Here is a 20,979-nt window from a genome sequence, read left to right as displayed (position 1 = left end):
ATGACACCTTAAACGTATTCTGTTGTGGCAACCGAAACCTGTCTATTTGCCAGGGGGTTGGACTAGATGATCCTCAGGGTCCCTTTCCAATGCTAGAATCTGAACTACATTGCTTGACTGTAATCTGCTCTTACAACGCACACAGGGGAAATGGAAATAACTATGGATTAAGGCAGAGGTTTTTAAACTGTGGTTGCCAACCTGGTGCCCAGAAATCTCCATGTGGTTGCAACTAGACGCACACCAGTAGTAAAATGTGCATTTTCAACCACTGGACCCAAGTCCAAAGTTTTTTGATATTTTGTAGTCAAGACAGTCCTGAAACTCATATATGGAAGTGAGGAATAGAGGGCAGGGCTTCATCTGATCAGGAAGCCTGTTTTTCCACAGTCCAATTGGGTGGAGTCCTGCTTATGCATGCCACAGACATGCCTTTGAACAAGCTGCTGCCCATGTGCCAACTGCTGTGCAGAGAAGAGACCCATAGTACAAAGCGGATTATGCCTAGCACCAAAAAAGCAAACTGGAACAATTACAGCCATACTCCCCAAAAATATGCACAAGGAAGTAGGGTGACAATGGGAAATCAAGACTAGTTTATTGACCTCCAGGCGGTTTTTAAGGTGTCCTTGCATTTACACACAGAGGGTTAGGTGGAGCCAGTGTTTCAAAAGCCTGCATTTCAGACAAACCACACAAAGACACACCTCTTTACAATGATGTAGTGGAGGAAATTTTATTATCTGGAAACGTATAACTGCGAAACCCAACACTGGGTGCACAACTTTGATGCCGGAGCATACAGATTTTTTATTTTTATTTTTACTACTGGGAACACAGGAGTGTCTGACATTTTGCTGTTATTTGTATAAACACAAACAGTCTCACACTCCAATACCAGGACACGACAGCAATCTTTTGAAATTCAAATTACATCCAAGGATTTCTCTGCACTTACAATTAACCCCACAGTGTATTAATCTACCTATATATGAGATTAATATATATAAGCATGGGAAATTGAAAACTCTTGCTCCATATGTATGAACATGTCAAGTCTTATAAATAAAACATCCAGTGAAGAGAAAAAAGTTACCATTTCTAGTTCATATTTATACATAAAGTACTCTAATGGCAGAATGGATGGAAAATTGCACATGTGCTTCCCCAAGCCTTGCCTAGAGGGCTTGAGGCAGCTCATTCTGTTTAATATTGAAGTACACACAAGACAGACGAGTCACTAACATACATTGCGCATTTACAAGAGATCAACTACCAAACTGATGACAACTGTACACATTGTGGAGAGACCATTTTCATTCTGGAGATTAGTTTTGTTTGTTTTTTCAACTTTTTTTTTAAACACATCATACTCTGATTTTTTAATTTTACTTTGTGGAAAGGATAAGGGCAACAATGAGGCCATAGAGACCCAAGACTTCAGCAAAGATCAAGATCAGGATCATGCCCACAAATAACCTAGGCTGTTGTGCTGTCCCCCGTACGCCTGCGTCACCCACAATGCCGATGGCGAAGCCGGCAGCCAGCCCGCTGAGGCCTACGCTCAGACCAGCGCCCAGCTGAAGGAAGCTCCTGCAGGTGAAGGACAAGGGGGACAAAAGTTTAGCAGGGGAAAACAAAACAAAACAAAACAAAAAAACTCCAATCACATTGAGACAGCTTAGTACTGTTCTTCTAGGAATGGCAAGTCAAACCCATTCAGAAATTTCCTAGAAAGCCTTTTCGGCCAAATCAGCATTCCTAGACTATGCAAGCATTCTGCCTTAATAAGATTCTGCCCAAGTTATGGCTGCTGTGCAGCGATAAGCAGTTTTTCCTCCTATTCTAAATCAGCTCAGTTAAGAGCTTTGTTAAGAAGTCAGTTAAACAGTTTCAAGTAACCATGTAACAGGACTGCAAAGACCACCTTCTTGCTAATTATTAGTTAACTATTAAACTGTGGGGATATGAGATTTTAAATGGTTTTAATTGGCACCCTGTCCTATCAAACTAATTTCCGCTCAGAGTAAAGCTAACGAAAATGTGCATGATTAAATTAGGCCCATTAATTCCACTGCAACTACTCTTGAGACGAACTTAGCTGGACACAACCCTTTGGTTTTTTAAATGCATCGCTTTGCTGCTGTTTGTTGGCAGGATATAAATTTAATAAATAATATAAAGGAGGGATTTTGAGCCATTCACAGTTGTTGCCAAGCAGACCAATTTTAGTTGCAGGAAGTTCCAATTTCCTGCCCCTTTGAAAAGCAAAGGACAAGGTAGCCCACAATTAGCTTATACAGTGGTACCTCGGTTTAAGAACAGTCCTGTTTATGAACGATTCGGTTTACGAACTCCACAAAACCGGAAGTAGTGTCCCGGTTTGCGAACTTTACCTCGGTCTAAGAACAGAATCTGAACAGTAGAAGGGCAGCAGCGGCAGGCGGCCTCATTAGGGAAAGCACACCTCGCTTTAAGAACGGACTTCTGGAACGGATTAAGTTCGTAAACCGAGGTACCACTGTATAGACTCTGGAGACTGCTCTGTGGCTACTTTTTCACTACTTTCAGGAGTTCCTAACAAAAGCAATCTTGTTGCCACAAGCTTTGCTTTAAAGTCTGGATCTTATGCTAGAGAACCAAGTCCCTTGGAATAGCCTGCATCTGAGTCTGCAGATCTTCAACAGTGACAACCCAAAGCCCAAGAGGGAAAACCCTGAAGGAAAAGTCAAGAGCCCAAAATGGATGGATACGGAATAAGTAACAAAATTGGTGCAAATATTTTTGTTTGTTTCATTTTGCTTTGTTAGCAATAAAGTTCTTCATTCATAATTGTTATTGGCAAGTTATTAATAACTTTTTTAGGATGGATTATTAACTAGACATCCAGATAGCCATCAGCTACTACATGCAGGTTCTTACATGATCTCATCAGTTCCTATTAATCTTAGTTCTATTGTTCTAGTAATGAGCCACAGTTAAAACAAACTATAGTAGACAATGCACTCATGGCCGATTATTTCCTTACAGGGCAGATATGCCCGGTAGGAGTCACAGGCTTGCTACAACTTCTCATGAAAGTTTAACAAAGATTGGGTTTCAGCTTATTCTAGGTACATAATGCAAGGATCCGTGCCTGTTTAAGTCTAGCGTAGCAGCAAGAGATTGGTTTACAGACATGCTTCAAATTAAGTATCACTGAATAATTCAGTGCTTCACTACTGCACCACATGTCAGAGTTATTACATATTGAAGTATTTTGCCTTATCTGGTTTGAAGACTTGGGGGGGGGTGCAAGTTCGGTAGAAAAGCCCCTCAAGCTTTCAAAACCCACTACAGCCCAGTTGGCTCAAGTGAGCAGTCAGTTCTGCAGATCAAGAGAGGGGGCCTCGTACTATTGTTTCAACAATAGCCTTAACATTCTGTATGAAAAGCTAAAATTGAAAGAGTTTGCAGTATTATTACATGAGGGCTTGATGTTCAGAAAAAATCCCCCCACCGCCCCAGCATGCTGGAAATGATACCTTTTATCCCAGTTATTACCAGAAGGCATTTGAGAGTTGAATGCAGCTGGCTGAACACCTTTCTATCACAATGCTAGAGCTTAAGTCTCAAAGCAGAGGGACTCTATATTAAGTAATGATAGACCATTTTAAGCACATAAAGCCCAGTGTTTCCTTGAGCTTGCAGTTTTGACTGTACTTATACAAAGTTGATCCAGGCTCAATATGAACAAGATGGGTTGATTTTGAAGCAATGCTTCTGTGTGTTGAGTATACCCTACAACATGCATGTCCAAAGTCGTTTCGGGGGCCTAATCCGGCCCGCCGGTCGGTTTAATCCGGCCCCTGTGGCGGTTAATTTCTTGGGGTAAAATCCTCAACAACTTTAACCCTTAAAAAACTCAACAACTTCAATCCTAAAAAAAAAAAAAAAAAAACCTAGCCTGTTGTGCTGTCCCCATTTGGACACCACTGCCCTACAAGGACATACCTGGAAATAGCTGGGGCCTTTAATAAATGGGATCCCACAGGTTTTTAACAGCTATGAGCAGCACATATTAATGCAAGTGCTGCCAAACATTACATGGCAACCGTTTTCGAAATGGCGCTATCATTAGCCAAGCATGGCAACATAACCAATAAGGGTTATCATTTGCATATAGAATAGTCTTGATTTTTTTGCACCTTAAAGGAACTGAGAAGAGGATTCTATTACAGATGTACTCCCACATACTACATTGCAGAGGTTGGCAACCTAAGGCCCGGGGGCCAGATATGGCCCACGGAGGTAGTTTAACCGGCCTCCGAGCCGGCTCTGAACCCTGCCGCCTGCTTGGCAAGTCCCTGCACGCTGCACTAAACTGGCACAGCGCGGCACAGGGACTCACTTCTGCAGTGCTGGCGGGGCTTCCTATCGGCTTCAGGAAGCTCCTGAAATAGCGTTTGCACATGTGCATGCACACGCCTCCTTTGCGCCAGATCGCACACACACGTGATCCAGCCCGCTGAGAGATCTCCAGGGGAGTGAAGCGGCCCAGGCTGGTTAAGCCTTGCCGACCCCTGTACTACAGAGGCACTGAGAAACCTGCAGCTGACATGTCAACTGGCCATGTCAGTGTTTCTTTTAAATTTCAGCGTTTCTTTTAAATTTCAGCACAGCTCGCAATGCAGAGGACTCAAAAAGAAAACTTACTTGTACAGTGTAATTCCAACTGTGATGGAATTGGCAATAAGGACTGCCACTACCAAGCCGTAGATTGCTATAATACCCGCCATGACAACAGGAATGATTGACTTCATGATCAGCTCTGGCCGCATAACAGACATGGCTGCAATGCCTGTGCCGCTCTTCGCTGTGCCATAGGCAGCTCCCAATGCTGGAAGGAAGAAGAGAAAAGCCAGAGGTGAGTCTTGCCAAGCTTACTGTACCCTTTTAATACAAAAGAACAAAGGAAAATATTGGCACAGAAATCAGCACTATGTAAAATTATCTTGGACTTTGGTTAACATGCAAAAATATAATTTGAATAAAATACAAAATCACACTGAGGGTATGAATGTCATACAATACAATTTTTAAACTGATTTCTAATTTCAAATAACAAAGAATACCCATGCAAGCAATACAGAGAGCACAGTACTATTTTACAAATAGTATCTTAAAAAATTCTAAACTTCTGACCATGTAGTCCATCAGCAGCTTTTTAACAGGACCTGTTGTGTGCCTTGAGCAGCAATGTAGCTTCACAAGTTACAAGTCAGGCTTGCTGTACAATGTGCCAAGCAAGCAAGGTTTCAGAGAGACCACAATACTATATTATCCACATGCTATGACTAAGATATTTGTTTCTAATTTAGGGGCCACCCCCAGTAGATTAGAAGTAGAAACGGTAGACAAAGCATAGTGTCAAGAGTTATTGTGTAAACAGCAACAAGACTATACGTTTTAGCTACTGCACAGGTTGGCTGACTACAATCTGATTAGGGCAGGCATAGGCAAACTTGGCCCTCCAGATGTTTTGGGACTACAATTCCCATCATCCCTGACCACTGCTGTTAGCTAGGGATCATGGGAGTTGTAGGCCAAAAACATCTGGAGGGGCGAGTTTGCCTATGCCTGATCTAGGGTTTAACTATGATCCCCAGATGGACACATGCCTTCACTCAAGGCATGAGGACAACCAACATTCTTGATGCAGCAATGGAAGCACTGAATAGCAGCATCTAACTGTTTTACAACATGGCCTCAGCTTCCGTGTCCCCCACCAACTTAGGTCAATGCAGCCTGTTATTTTTAGGTGAACGTCTGTAGCCACTTGACACCCCCTTCCCCAGAAAATACAAAGCCCCCCGCATTCAGCCCTAAGCCCCTATTTTAAGGTAGAAAGTTAAACAGTATCCTCCTAGATAAAAGGATGACAAGTTTCACTTGAGACACTTGCTGGTGCTAAAGTATTAAATGGCTTCAGGACTTTTTAGATAGATTGTCACTTTACAGTAGTGTTTTGCCCCTCTTCCTGAGCTCATGGATCCAGAATGCTGCAATTACATTAAAGGTAAAGGTAAAGGACCCCTGACAGTTAAGTCCAGTCGCGAACGACTCTGGGGTTGTGGCGCTCATCTTGCTTTACTGGCAGAGGGAGCCGACATTTGTCCGCAGACAGTTTTTCCGGGTCATGTGGCTAGCATGACTAAGCCACTTCTGGCGAAACCAGAGCAGCGCATGGAAACGCCGTTTACCTTCCCGCCGGAGCGGTACCTATTTATCTACTTACATTGCGTGCTTTCGAACTGCTAGGTTGGCAGGAGCTGGGACCAAGCAACGGGAGCTCACAGGGACTCAAACCGTGAACCTTCTGATCGGCAAGCCCTAGGCTCAGTGGTTTAGACCACAGCACCACCTGGATCCCACCTACATTACTCTGTGCCAAAATGGCTTCATCACTAGAGCTGGCTGATTTAATCCTGCATCACCAATGGAGCCTCTGAGCCATGTACCACAAATGTACTAGTAAATCTAGTACAACACCTTAAGCTGATCTAATGTAGCTCATCTGTGCTTTTGATGTACAGGTCCTTTTGATCTACTTCAAAGGAAAATCAGAAAGGAGAAACTAAAATAAAGACAGTAACATGTTATGACAGTTGTAGTTTTTGCACTGCCAAATTGCAGTAAGGCTATTCTTCCTGAGTCTCATCCCAGGAATGCAGAAATTTTAAAGTTCCGTCTTAATCGCATTAAGTAGTTTTCACCTGCGTAAATAACCATATAATGGAGCAAAGTTCTTAAACATGAAACCTGTAGTAAGGTTGCTAGGTATCAGCTTGTTTATTGGCTGTAAGTTAAGCCTTAATTAAGCCATCAGCATGTTTACATGACACTTTCCTGGGGTAGTGCAGCACTTGGCTCTTCCCGACCATAAAACTCTCCTTTGGAAAGGTGGTGTTGGCAACAGTTAAGTGCCAGCGGTGTTTGTGGCAGCTTTATGTTAGGAACGTCTGCTCAGACACTTTCACAAGCATAGAAAATCAGCTAGGGAAAGTTTCAGTTCACTTTACTCACTAAAAAAAGGCATGGTGGCACCAAGCTTGCAGAAAACTCATGTCACAGTACTGCCCTGTTCTGCTGCTTGGCACTCAGCTTTCTGAATGGCAAGGCTAGCTAGCATTCCTTGCCTGCTTGTGCAGCCAAGAGAAATGGACAACCACCACTGGACAGCCTCATCCTTCTACGTCACATTCATGAGCCAATACCACAGGCATCTATTCAAGCCTTGTCCACTGGACTTATTACAACTGGCCAGAGACAAGGCTGAGAGGTTGGCTGTTGTCTTCGCCACCACCAGCCTGAGCATTTTCCCATGGTAGTGTGGATAGGCTATGGCAAGCAAAAGCAGCAAGCAGGCTGGATTTAAAAAAAAAAAAAAAGGAAGCAAATTGATTTCTTTTTAAATATAATTTTAAATATGAGTTGCAGAACTAGGTTTGTAATAAATACAGTGGTACCTCAGGTTAAGTACTTAATTTGTTCTGGAGGTCCGTTCTTAACCTGAACCTGAAGCACCACTTTAGCTAGTGGGGCCTCCCGCTGCCGCCACGCCACCAGAGCACAATTTCTGTTCTCATCCTGAAGCAAAGTTCTTAACCTTAGGTACTATTTCTGGGTTAACAGAGTCTGTAACCTGAAGCGTATGTAACCTGAGGTACCACTGTATAAGCAAAAGCATGTTAGCCCCATAGCTAAAATCTCTCAAAACCTAGTCAAATCTCTACTAGATACATTTCCAATGCTATATGTAAAACAACCAATTTGATGGTTGTCTAGTTGTTGTTTAGCCATTTAGTTGTGTCCGACTCTTTGTGACCCCATGGACCAGAGCACGCCAGGCACTCCTGTCTTCCACTATCTCCCACAGTTTGGTCAAACACATGCTGGTAGCTTCAAGAACACTGTCCAACCATCTCATCCTCTGTCGTCCCCTTCTCCTTGTGCCCTCCATCCTTCCCAACACCAGGGTCTTTTCCAGGGAGTCTTCTCTTCTCATGAGGTGGCCAAAGTATTGGAGCCTCAGCTTCAGGATCCGTCCTTCCAGTGAACACTCCAGGCTGATTTCCTTAAGAATGGATAGGTTTGATCATCTTGCAGTCCATGGGACTCTCAAGAGTCTCCTCCAACTCCATAATTCAAAAGCATCCATTCTTTGGCATCAGCCTTCTTTATGGTCCAGCTCTCACTTCCATACATCACTACTGGGAAAACCATAGCTTTAACTATACGGACTTTTGTTGGCAAGGTGATGTCTCTGCTTTTTAAGATGTTGTCTAGGTTTGTCATTGCTTTCCTCCCAAGAAGCAGGCATATTTTAATTTTGTAACTGCTGTCACCATCTGCAGTGATCATGGAACCCAAGAAAGTAAAATCTCTCACTGCCTCTATTTCTTCCCCTTCCATTTGCCAGGAGGTGATGGGACCAGTGGCTATGATCTTAGGTTTTTTGATGTTGAGCTTCAGACCATATTTTGACCTCTTCTCTTTCATCCTCATTAACAGGTTCTTTAATTCCTCCTCACTTTTTGCCATGAAGGTTGTATCATCTGCATATCTGAGGTTGTTGATATTTCTTCCGGCAATCTTAATTTCTTAATTTCTCAGGAGACAGATGAGGTGATCAAGCACTCCCATTTCTTTAAGAACTTGCCAGTTTGCTGTGGTCGACACAAATGCTTTTGCATAGTCAATTAGGCAGAAGCAGATGTTTTTCTGGAACTCTCTAGCTTTCTCCATAATCCAGCGCATGTTTGCAATTTGGTCTCTGGTTCCTCTTCCCCTTCGAAATCCAGCTTGCACTTCTGGGAGTTCTCGGTTCACATACTGCTTAAGCCTGCCTTGTAAAATTTTAAGCATAACCTTGCTAGCGTGTGAAATGAGTGCAATATTGTGGTAGTTGGAGCTTTCTTTGGGATTGGGATGTAGTTTGGTCTTCTCCAATCTTCTGGCCACTGCTGAGTTTTCCAAACTTGCTGGCATATTGAGTGTAGCACCTTAACAGCATCATCTTTTAAAATTTTAAATAGTTCAGCTGGAATATCATCACTTCCACCGGCCTTGTTATTAGCAGTGCTTTCTAAGGCCCATTTGACTTCACTCTCCAGGATTTCTGGCTCAAGGTCAGCAACCACACTACCTGCAGTGTACGAGACATACATATCTTTCTGGTAGATTTCCTCTGAGTATTCTTGCCACCTCTTCTTGATGTCTTCCGCTTCCGTTAGGTCCTTAACACTTTTGTCCTTTATTATGGTAATCTTTGTACGAAATGTTCCTTTCATATCTCCAATTTTCTTGAACAAATCTCTGGTTTTTCCCATTCTATTGTTTTCCTCTATTTCTTAGGAATCTACAATTTATTATTGGGATTCAGGTGGTAGCTTTGGCAGAAGTCTGAACCCACTGGATGATTTAAAATTTTATCCAAGTGTCATCTAACCACCACCTTTGTTCGCTTCTCAAATTGTGAATATTGTGACCACCTAATCACCAAGAACACTTCCCATCTCACTGGACAAACTTGCTTCTGGACATTAAATTAGAACAGCTAGTTGAAGTACCAGATGGTTGGTGGGTAAATAAGTTATCTGTAATTGAGCATCAATAGAAGTGAAATGACATGAAGATCTTTACTGGTGCAATGAAGCAATTCCCCTCCCCACAACAGGTGTATTTTTGCACACATACTGCTTGAAAAAAATGCAGGTTTCCAGTTACATAAGCAATACATTGTGCATCTTTCAAAATAGTAATATTGTTTTAAATTTCTAACAAATTTTGGCAAGGATCCAGGGGGCTACTTTAGGCACTTACGTATGTTTGAGAATATTCCCCCCCCACCCTTTGAACAGAATACTCTTTTTCCATTATCAAACTGACTTTTCAAACCTCTGTTTTACAAGCAGTTGGTACTGGAGATTGCTGCTTGGGAAATAAATCCCTTAATAGTGATAGCTATTTGCATCCTGGTATGCAAACAAACTTTTAAACAGGTAGCATTAACCCTCAATATGAGATGTTGGGGACACACAATAGGGGAGTGTTGGTTCTGTGATCTGCTTATTTCCAAGAGGTATTTGATTAGTTACTGTCAGAGAGATGCTGGGCTACACAGACCCTTGATTTGATCTAGCAGGCTCATTTGACAGGAATAAAAAAATACTGAAACCATCCTTACCACTGTCATCAAGCAATCAGCGTGCATTCTTTTAATTTGAAGCTTGCTTTAAGTTGATCTACCCTATGATAATGAGCTACAGCAAGAGCATGTTAGATTAGAATGACTCTCTTGCATTCATTGCTATGTAAGCATTTGACATATTTGATTTTGACTGATTTGATTAATTATATTTCTATGCCACTTTTCATTCAAATGAATCCCATGGCGGCTTACAAATAACAGGATAGAACACATCAGAACATCAGAAATACAGCATAAATCTTGTGGAATAATTAACAAATCATCAGTGAAACGACAACAGTTAACAAAACAACAACAAGAAAAGATCGTCACAATTAAAGCAAAGGTCCTATTCTATGACTAACAAATCAATACAGCATTTATAATCTATAAAACAATATTAACATCAACAAATAGCAGCCAAAAAATAAACTAAGCACTGCAAGGTTCACATACACACGTCCCACACCCCACAACTCAAACTTTTACTCTATTCTGCTTATTAAAATATGTATACATATAATGCCCATGGCAGCAACTCCTTTCTGAAGGTTCCTCAGGCTGGAGGTGTAGCAGCACAGGTGAAACCAACCACCCCGATGGCAAAAAGTTCCCCTCTCTCCTCCCTCTGGATACAGCTCTTATTAAGACTCTTAGGGCTGGAGGGTAGGGCAAAGCCAGTGGAAAAAACCATTACCTGCTGGCCAACACAGTCTCTCTCCCCTCACTACCGACATAGTTAGGATCATACTATTACAATCACATTAGGCTACAAACAACATCAGGTTCAGAAGATATTAAAAAAACCGTATGGTGCATGTTGTTCAAAAGTTCTGCTATGGTCCTCCCTACTTCTGTTGTATGGTGGATGAAGCAAGTCAGCCTTCTTGTTTCATCTGAACACAAGCTTGTGGTTTCCCCCCTCAATTGCCCCAACCCATCATTTATTGTGATGTTAACTGGGCTACAGTGTCCCAATCAAAAGTACAGAAAGGCTGCCCACAGCATGCACCAAATTAGCCATTACTCTAATAAATCCAGATTTTGCCGCTCATAGTAGCAACGGAAGCAGTGTTTGAGGTGCTCGCAAATGGAGATATGCACCTGGTGCCCTGCTAATTTTGAACCCTGAACGGAAGTACTTAATCCTCCATATGTCCAGGTAAATGTAAGCCAAGAGTTTTGCAAAAATATATGACTAGTCATATGGACTTGTTACCATCTTCTAAATCTATACTTGCTGAACAGTTGTGCTAGAGAAGATAGAAGTCTTGATTAATAGCTCTATGGACCCAGGTTTCTTCATTTTTGATGGTGAGAAGGCGACACCATACAGACTGTTTAGCAGGCAAATACATAGTAACACAGATATGCTGTGAACGGAGGGGGGGGGGCCTGCAGTTGAGGTTGGCAAAAATTGCTCCATCCCTTACACAGAGGAGCCATTTAGGATCCAAGTTAACTTGTAGAGGAAAGGAACCTTGAAAAGGGTGGCTAAGGCCAAGCAACTCCCACTTTTCTGATATCGGATAATCCTGTTGGAAGATGCACTGCTATAAAAATTGGCTGTAGAAATTTTATTACTAAGCACACAAATGATGATAGTCACAAGAGAAGTGCAACTGGCAGAATTTAGCTAGGCACAGTAACAGCTGAACAACTCTGTCCTAAATAACTCTTTGCGTATCTGAAACTGGGGAAAAAAATGTGCAAGTAGACACAGTGAATCTTACACAGGTTGTAGAATCCACCTTTTCCTGTCAGAGGCTTGAATTTTAATTATACAGTGCATACCATGACCATGAGAATAGTTTTGAATGCTTGCCCAGTCTTTGCTGCACAGAGTTGCTAAAGCTTTGTTGATGAAGTATGTGAAGTTGTGGTTTTATAATGGAGGCTTCCAAACAACTGCTTAATTTAGTTATTCTAGTAGCCACTGCTCTGATAATATATTTAATGGCACATGGTGTAAAGCCATGTACAGCTTTCATGCAGGAATATTGATTTTGGTGGAATATTGAATGAATGCCAGGAAGTTTGTGATCTATAGAAGGATTAAAGAATTAAGACACAGCCTTGTTAGTTTAGTCACAAAACCAGCTGCTACTTTCAGAACCTCTAACTTGCTTGAGAAGGAAGATACTTTAGTTAAGTGTTTTCAGTGGCAGTCTCAAGTCAGAGGTTCTGAAAGTAGCAACTGGTTTTGTGACGCAATTCTTTAAAAGTCAAAGTCCCACTGCAACAGAATCTTCATTTTAATCAAAAATTATTAGCATAATCTAGAAAGTGCTGACAAGATAAAGGCAAATGATCTAGCCACTTCATTCTCCTTGATTCGACAGTAAGGCAGCCTTTGGTCAAGAGTCCATATGACAACAGATTTAGGAGATAGTCTTCTTCATGTTCAAGCAGAGCATATCCTTGCCACAATAGTTAGGAGGACTACACTAATACTAATCTGAATGAGGGAAAACCTTCTTGCACCAAGAGTTAACAGGGAGGTCAGCTAGGTACCTTAGATTGAAAAACTGTCAGAAATCTTGCAGAGCTCTAAGATGAGGAACTGGACAGAAATGGCTTTAACTGGGATGTATGGACAAGCCATTTGAAAATATTTAAGTGGCCTGCTCAGGTCTAAGGAAGGTTGGTAACATACAAATACAAGTCTTCCTTAATTTTTACTGGAGTACATCATCCAGTTACATTTTATTAGTTCAGCCCTAGTACAGGTGTCTATATTGGAAGCCAAGCCTCTTGCTATTTGGAAATGGATTTATATTATAGCAGCTTTCTAGCAAACCTAATATTTTTTTCATTGCTCTAGTCTAGTTAGAAAAAAGCTTGTAATTACAGGAAGAAACCCTGCTTTGTAGCATGACTTCTACATGCTGGGAGAAATCCATCAAGGTAGCAAGCAAGTCTAGATTCATTTCTGCAAATTAAAGAGAACACTTCCATACAAATGAAGACACAGCAACACAAAAAGGATGTAGGCATACCATACACTTCATAACATATATACTCATCCATCAACTTAAAAGCTTCTGTTGTGGGTTTTGCAGCTGGCATTTCCTAGCATTACAAAGTTGAAGTTTTATTTGCCTGCTATGTACACTTAATTGCTGTTGGAAAAACCTGAGCAGGATTTTGTAGCATAAAGATGTGCTAACATAGCACTCAACCTCCTTCCCCCTCCCACTTGCCCCACCATAGTCAACTGCCATTCTACCTATAGGACTGAGAACCTGTTTCTAAAGATTTGACTTAGATGTGTCCTCATGGCCACAAATTTACTTACTTACAGATTTAAGGTAATTTTATCTTAATTCTGCCAGAATGTGGAGTACTAGCACACCATGACTTGTGCCCCACCCAACATGTAAAGCACTCTGCAACTTCCTCTTGCCATTTGAAGGAGTGGAGGATCAACTCTCCGGGGAGATCCTGAACTTTGTGAGGCATAAAGAGGTCACGCTAGGGCTCTGCGAACCTCAAAACCCGAGGAGGTAAATCCTCGGGACAGGGGGATCTGGCTGCGTTCAGGGTGACTCTCCTGTGTGTGTGCCAAACCTGTCGGGGTTTGGTAGGGAGCCAGGACTGAAGACGCGAACCCTAGGATACATTCTAGACCTGCAAAGCGATGCCACAAGCTCCAAAGGAGAAGCGGTAAAGCATTCCGAGAAATAAGGTTTAATTCCTGACTTTGACTTCTCAGTGGTTTCTTACAGCAACTTGCCATTCACAAACATTCAAAGAATCAGCTTGCCCATCTTTGGACTCTTCCTGTTTTCTCTCCCTGCCTCCAACCCCCAGTTGGGTGTTAAACAGTTCATTTCTTGCACATGGGAATTCAGATAAAAGCTTAAAAAGATCTTGGCTCTATCAGTTCTTATTTAGGCAAAAATGTATTACGCAAACCTTCATTCAAATTGTGAGCAACAGTAAGCCAAGACATCCCATTTTTGCTAGGCAAGTTTGGAGATCACTAACAGAGAGAAGAAAGGAGGCCTTCGATTAGCAGCTTAAAGTAGAGTGAATGATGGACCTATGCCTGAAAGAGCATATGGTGTTCTTTTTGGAGAGTGGGGGAGAGGGCTTCAAGCATGTGCAGTGCTTTAAAGCTAGAAGCTGAAATATCACAGGTACTTAAACTGGCTGGCTTTCTGGGGTTGCAGATCATCTGTCAACAATACATCTCTAGCTTCTCTTAACACTTCAAGTGGTAGTAATAGACAGTTCCTTGTCTGTGGATCATGAAGATCCAAGTTAGTATTGGCAGATGTTTGCAAAGTTTGGGAGAAGAATGCACTGTGTTTCAAAAAGATTCTCCGCCATCTTAACTCTGGCACAAAGATCCCCAATGGAAGGCAGGGCAGGCTATCACTTAAAAGCTTATCTGAACATTTAATGTCAAGATCAGAAAAGCAAATGTGTTTTGGACTGGTTCAGCACACCTTACTTGGTATTCACACCAACAAACCCTCATTTATTTTTTAAAATAAAACATTATGAGTAGGTCACTTAGTTGCGCGGAAGCCTAGGGAAAGCTAAGACCAGCATTCTGTAGGGCTTCCAGAGGCCAAAGTCAGACATCCATTCGCCTTCACACCTTCCACCCATTTTACAAGTTACAATCAGGATCTGCAAATATTCTACAGTTTACAGTACTTAGAATTTTGGGGATGACAAGAACACCATCTCATCATCAATAGGAACTAGCTGTTATGCAACTATGTCAGCCAGGGCTGAAAACAAAGCTTTTACTCATTTCTGTGGAAAGGAGACTTGTAGACCAACATACTATTGGATGATGGTTTAATTGAAGAACCGCAGAATGAAACACTTGACAAAGTGACAGTCACATTAGGACAATGATCACAGCAATCCATGTTCATTTGTCTGTCTCAGCTTTGGAAAAAATGAAACTACGTTTTACTGACATGCTTATCTACTGCAGAACTCTAGAAGTTTCCTAAAGTGCAGTTTGACATGGCCAGAGTATAACATATGGTGTTAATGGTTGCTTATATGAAGTTCCTAGCGGATCCCTCCTATGTCATCTTCAACCAGGCCTTTGGCTGCTTAATATTCTACATGGTGTGTTTTTTTTGGGGGGGTGTGTTATTTTGTTGTTCGTTTTAACTATTTGTGTTTTTACCTTGTATGTTTACTCTGTGAACTGCCCTGAGATCCTGTGATGAAGGGCAGTATATAAATCTAGTAAGTAATAATAAAATAATTTAGACGTGGCGTGCAATCTCGTGTGTTTGTTTCTGGTATACTAGAATACTGTATGAGATGTTAACAGTCTATGACCAATCCGAACATCTGGCAATACCCGACTTTAGTAAGCTAGTCCATGCTAACTGTAATGCTATTTTTAAGCTTTGTAACAATCCGCTTTTGGTAACAGAACTCTGTGAAGTTTAGTCAAACAATCTTGTTGGTCAGGAAATTACAAGAGAAGAAGCCATTTTAACAGCTTCTGCCTCTTTAAAGCAGTCCAGAAAGCTCTTGTAATACATTAAGTTTTGCTTTCATTATTCTTCTCCACAATCCACCCAGCTAAAGAGCAATTAAGAGATTTTTTTTTAAAAGCTGTGCAGCTAGTCATATTGGGAGCAGAAATGTGCTCCCTAGCCAGGCAATTCCAGGTTTCACCTTTCTAAAGATAGATGCACATTACAAGGAAGATTATATCAAGTAGGAAGTTAACATGGATCAGTATGTAGTACTTGTAACCACTGGAAATTATTGTCACCCATTTCCTTTTGCCATAGAGTCTAACTATGTTACATGGAAATATTAGATAATCACATCACTCAGAAGCATCTGATAATCCAATGAAGCAGGGAAAACCCACAAGCCTTGTGATTAGAGATCAGTCACCAAATAAGTATCACAAAATATGGTTGTATGCTTGAAGGTCATGATGGCACTTGCAGCAGAAAGGTAGCACCATCACAAGGTTAGCCAGCAATGACCAGAATGAGTTTTATAAGCTGTTTACTATCATCAGAAATTAGTGTGTACAGGACCAAGATATGGGTGTTTATACAACATGGTTTCTGTCTCAAGCTGGCTAGCACAGAACAAGGCCTGAACTTAGTAGTACTAGACTGGTCTTGCACAGCTCATGAGGAACTAAGACATAGTGTCTTATTTAAGGTGTGCCAGGGCAGTGTTCAATGACAAACCAACAGGTACTAAGTCATTCATCTTAAGACACTGCATATCCATGTCTCTGGAATGGAAGCCTTTGACAAGTTAGCTTCTTGCTTCTCTGAAGATTAGCATTCAGTGCCATTTGCAGTTCACTAATAGACTGCTAGTTAAGGTGTCTGGGTATTTAACAGAACATCCACCAAGAACTATGTATGGTTGTCCAACACAGTTTTAATCATGAATACCTTTCCACAAATTGATGCAATCTGCAAGTTCTATCAAACCACTTTTCAACATATGAACACAGCCATCTATCTGGCAGAGGCTTTCTCAACAGTGCTTTTCACAACAGGACAAAAACGTCCAGGTGTTTAGCCAACGACCGGATCTGATCTAGAACAAGTCTGTCAAAGCAACTGTTCACACCTTATTGCTACTTTGTCTAGTCCAATGCAGGTCTAGTCCAATGCAGGGAACAATACTCAATAGCCAACTCAACTTGGGGTGCTACTGACAACATGAGCTTGCAATGCAAGTTTTCCATTTGCTGCTTTAAGGGACTACAGTTGGGACACTATTTTGAAATATCACGCATTCAGACTACTAGACTAGCCATCTGCGAACCCCTTTCCCTATATAAATGCTTCTTACATTTAGTTATCACTAGGAACATCTGCATGTCAGATAAGGAATCTACCTCAAAGGATTCTGGGGCAGCTTGGTCTGTTGGGCCCATTTAAAAGACAGCTTTATACAGGAACAGCACACTGCTGAGAGGAAAACAGTATACAAGCCATCTTCCCAAGACAACTTTGGTTGTTACTGGCCTTCTCAGAGTCACTGATCCTGGCAACACAATTTGGAAACCCCACCACAACCAGTTTCCACTGGAACAGAACCCATCCAGTTCCCCACACTCTGCCAGAATAGATAAGAGGCAGTTGTATGTAGCTATTCTGCAGGGAAATGTTGCTTGGCTAGAATGTGCCCTTGAACTCTGATCATGCATCTTGCATGGCTGGATAAATGACAGGGGGAAGCAGAGGAGCCAATTCCTAGGGGCCAGGATCCCTCACCATAAAATATTTGAGGAAGCCCACCCCACCCCACCCCCAGTTGATGGACACTGCCACTGTGATAGATTATGCGGGGCTGGGCTTACCTCCCCTCCCCAATATTTTATTCAAGTTCACACCCCCCCGGGGGGGGGGAAGAGTGTAGAAATTAGCCTATTGCACAAAGTTGCTAAGGAAGTCATATTAAGTTCAGCAATCTTCTCATGTACAGTGGGAATTTATTTATTAACTGCTAAGTTTCCTTTTGCCCATATGCTAATTTCATTTGATTTCAGTAAAATAATTCCTGAAGACAAAATCAGTGGCCTAACTTGATCAGAAAGTACTGGTGTGCTAGGTAAGAAACAGCAATTGTCTTAATGAGAGCCAGAATATTGTAGTGGTTAGAATGACTAACTAGTACTGGGGAGATTCTGGTTCAAGTCTCCACTCAACCGTAAAGCTTCAACCTTGGGCTAGTCACTATGTCAGTGTAACCCTACCTCTCTGGGTTGTTAAAAGGGGAGAGAATAAAGAACAGCCTAGAGTTCCTTTGAGGAAGAGCTATGCATCTCCCCCCCCCCCTTTTTAAAAAAGTAATGCAGTGGATACTCTAGAACAGGCTTCCTCAACCTCGGCCCTTCAGATGTTTTTGGCCTACAACTCCCATGATCCCTAGCTAGCAGGACTAGTGGCCAGGGATGATGGGAATTGTAGTCTCAAAAACAGCTGGAGGGCCGAGTTTGAGGAAGCCTGCTCTAGAACTATTCAGGTGTGCAATAGCTCAGTGGAGCTTTATATGGAAGGAGATTCTCCTGGAGGCCAACTTATATGGATGATTATTTTCAAGTTATGCTCAACTCTAATGGAACTTACTTCCAATTGCTACCTAAACAGCACAAGGAATTTTATAGTTGGCTAGTTAGAGCCATGCTGGTAGTTTGATGCAATTTGTACATGGGCGTCAAGACCCCCCTTATTAAACTTAAAAGCAGCAGCAATAGTTTAGCAAGAAGCATATTTTACATGACTACAGATAACAGCAGCAGCAGTGCTTGCTAGATTATCCTTACACATTTAAGGAAAGCAGTAAAGTTTAGTGTATCTGCATTTTTCAATTAGTAACAAAACTTTGAAATTCCTCTTCCAAAAACATTTACATTACATTTGTAGGTGCTTTATAAAGTGGAATTAAAGGCAATTTGACATAGCTCATTTTGTTTAGTGGTCAAGCAATTAAAGACTTCTGTGGACTTCTGGACAAGTGCTATGGACAAGTTTTGAAAGAAAGAAATGAAAGGGAAGGAGCTGCAACTGAGAGACTAGAACAGTTTTGTTGTCACAGCTGGCTAGCACTCTTATTCATCAAGAGCTATTTATTAAGGACTCTGATTATTTAACCACCACTTCCCATCCAATACAGAATCTTTCAGTATGACCATGCTCAAAATTTAGGTAGCCCTTGCAGAGTGTTATTTGCATTTCACAAGTAAGTCCTCTCCGCTTAAACAGAATGGTGTATCAGTTTAATATGCTGGCATTCAGTTGATAAACCAACATACAGATTCAAAAATGACACCTCCAGGAAAGTCTTGTGTAGAGATAGCTTCACCCAGGTCTTTTTCTAACACAACATTTCAGTTCCAGAGCAACCCCAATAGGACTTTGGAGGGCAAGCTGCATACTACATCTCAGCAAGGATAAGCCAGATTTTGCAACCGGCAGACAGCAAGTTAATCCAAGCGCTGCACATCCATCTGACTGCCTTGTGGGAGTGCTTGCTTGGTACAAGATGGAAGATGTTCCAGCCTCACTGGCCTGGATGAACTGACCGCATGGAATCATGACTGCATGGAATCACCTAGGTTTAGGTTAATTTAGCACTCCGGATGGCATGTAGTGAAGAAGCAGAGGCTGCAACCCCCTCCCTCCCTGCAGTCACATGGCCAGCCAGGGGCTCCTCTAGCAGCTGACACTCTTCCCCTATGACGTCACCCTCATTGCCCCTTTGCATCTCTGCTTTCCGAAACAGCAGTAGTCTCCTTTTCTCTTTCTCTTTGCCTCTGCTCCCCCCTCCTGCCAATACCCCGGATGAGCCAGCTGGTAGGAGTAGGGCTACAGAAGGCAGAACTGAGAACCTTCAAAAAGGGAGAGAATTAAGTAGAAAAAGGTAGACACTGAAGCAACGGAAGTGACAGGCAGAGCACGTCCAGCTGGGCTGGGATTTCGCCCCCGCATTGCCCTCTCTCCCCTATCACTTGGACAGGGACATTCCTGCGGCCACAGAATGGCAAGACAAGGAGAGGCAGGCCGCTTAAGCCAAGCCCTGGAACTGGGACAGGCTGGAGCAAGGAAGGACACCTGCTGTCTCTTGCACTGAAGACCAGGATACAATATAGAGCCGGCAGATTAAATATTGAAACTAAATACATGTTGCCCCTCCCAGGTTGTAAGCAAAGGGAACCCCAGTTAATTTTAAATGAAAGCTTTTTTAAAAAAGAAAGAAAAATCCAATAATCAGCAGTATGCCTGCAGGCACTCTCCATACCCAAGCAGAGAAAGGAGTCAAGGAACCACATCCCCTATTGCCCCCGCCCAATAATTCCTTCCTTTCCCCAACCACCCCACAAGCTTTCTGCAGAGGGGTTGCCAACCTTGGGAAGCAGGGGGAGGGGAGACACTAGATCATTCCCTCTCCAAGTAGGGCAGGGAAGAGGGGAAACACCTTGGCAGAGGGAAAGAGGTAATGCCAGACTTGCCGCCTCCCCGTGCCCACGCCTTTCTTGCCTCTCCCAAGTCCAAAGGCAGGACAAGGAAGACGGTTTCGTGGAGAATTGCACAACAGGAGCAGGAAGGTGCTGGGAGAAATGGGATGGAAGCCCCCATTCCCCCTAAAGCATAGGAGGGGGGTGGGGAAGAAATGACACACACACATATATAAAACAGGCAGCCAGGAGATGTCCTCATGGAGACACGAAAGAGCCTCAGGGTTTGGCCAAGGCAAAGCTACCCCCCTCTCAATACTGTATAACGATCCCACTTGTCCCCCTCCCCGCTTGCGGCAGGATCTCCTCCCAGGATGTGCAAAAGAGGCGAGTGGGTGGGTTGGAACAAAGTCACCCAACTGCTGCAGAGCCACCCTGGCTGAGCCGAGCGCCTTCCCCCCCGCAGCGATCAGGATGACACCCAGCCCAGTTACGCAAGGCCACACAACAGCAGCAGCAGCAGCCTCCTCACATGACGTCCTTCCTCAACCAAACCCCCACCGCCGAGCCCCACCCGTGGGTCCTCGTCGGAAATACCCCACAGCCTCACCGCTGAAGATCATGGCAGCCGAGGCACCCATGACGGCGAAGAAGCAGGAATATTCGGGAGGAGCGGTGGTGGCTGCGGACGACATGGCTGCTGAGATGCACCGAGCCGGCGGGGGGAGGGAGAGTTTTAAAAAATAAGAATAAGCAGCGAAAGGGGGGTGGAGGAGGACGGCTACGTCGGCGCCAAGCTGAGCCGGGCGAAGGGCTGGCGGCC

At 42.8% G+C, this 20,979-nt stretch overlaps 1 protein-coding gene across 1 annotated transcript; it reads right to left on the bottom strand.

Moving 5' to 3' along the window:
- Positions 1 to 710: 710 nt before the first annotated feature.
- ATP6V0C (ATPase H+ transporting V0 subunit c) lies at positions 711 to 20,869 on the bottom strand. The gene is made up of 3 exons (XM_053364734.1): positions 20,767 to 20,869; positions 4,696 to 4,879; positions 711 to 1,593 (listed from the first exon to the last, which is right to left on the bottom strand). The coding sequence occupies exons 1-3, from the start codon at positions 20,849 to 20,851 to the stop codon at positions 1,389 to 1,391; spliced, it is 474 nt and encodes a 157-aa protein (XP_053220709.1). The 5' UTR covers positions 20,852 to 20,869; the 3' UTR covers positions 711 to 1,388.
- Positions 20,870 to 20,979: the final 110 nt, after the last annotated feature.

The sequence above is a fragment of the Podarcis raffonei genome, chromosome 14 (genome assembly GCF_027172205.1).
Source record: "Podarcis raffonei isolate rPodRaf1 chromosome 14, rPodRaf1.pri, whole genome shotgun sequence".
Taxonomy (NCBI): Eukaryota; Metazoa; Chordata; class Lepidosauria; order Squamata; family Lacertidae; genus Podarcis; species Podarcis raffonei.
Note: the sequence above shows the minus strand (reverse complement) of the source record. Positions and strands in the feature narration are given on the sequence as shown.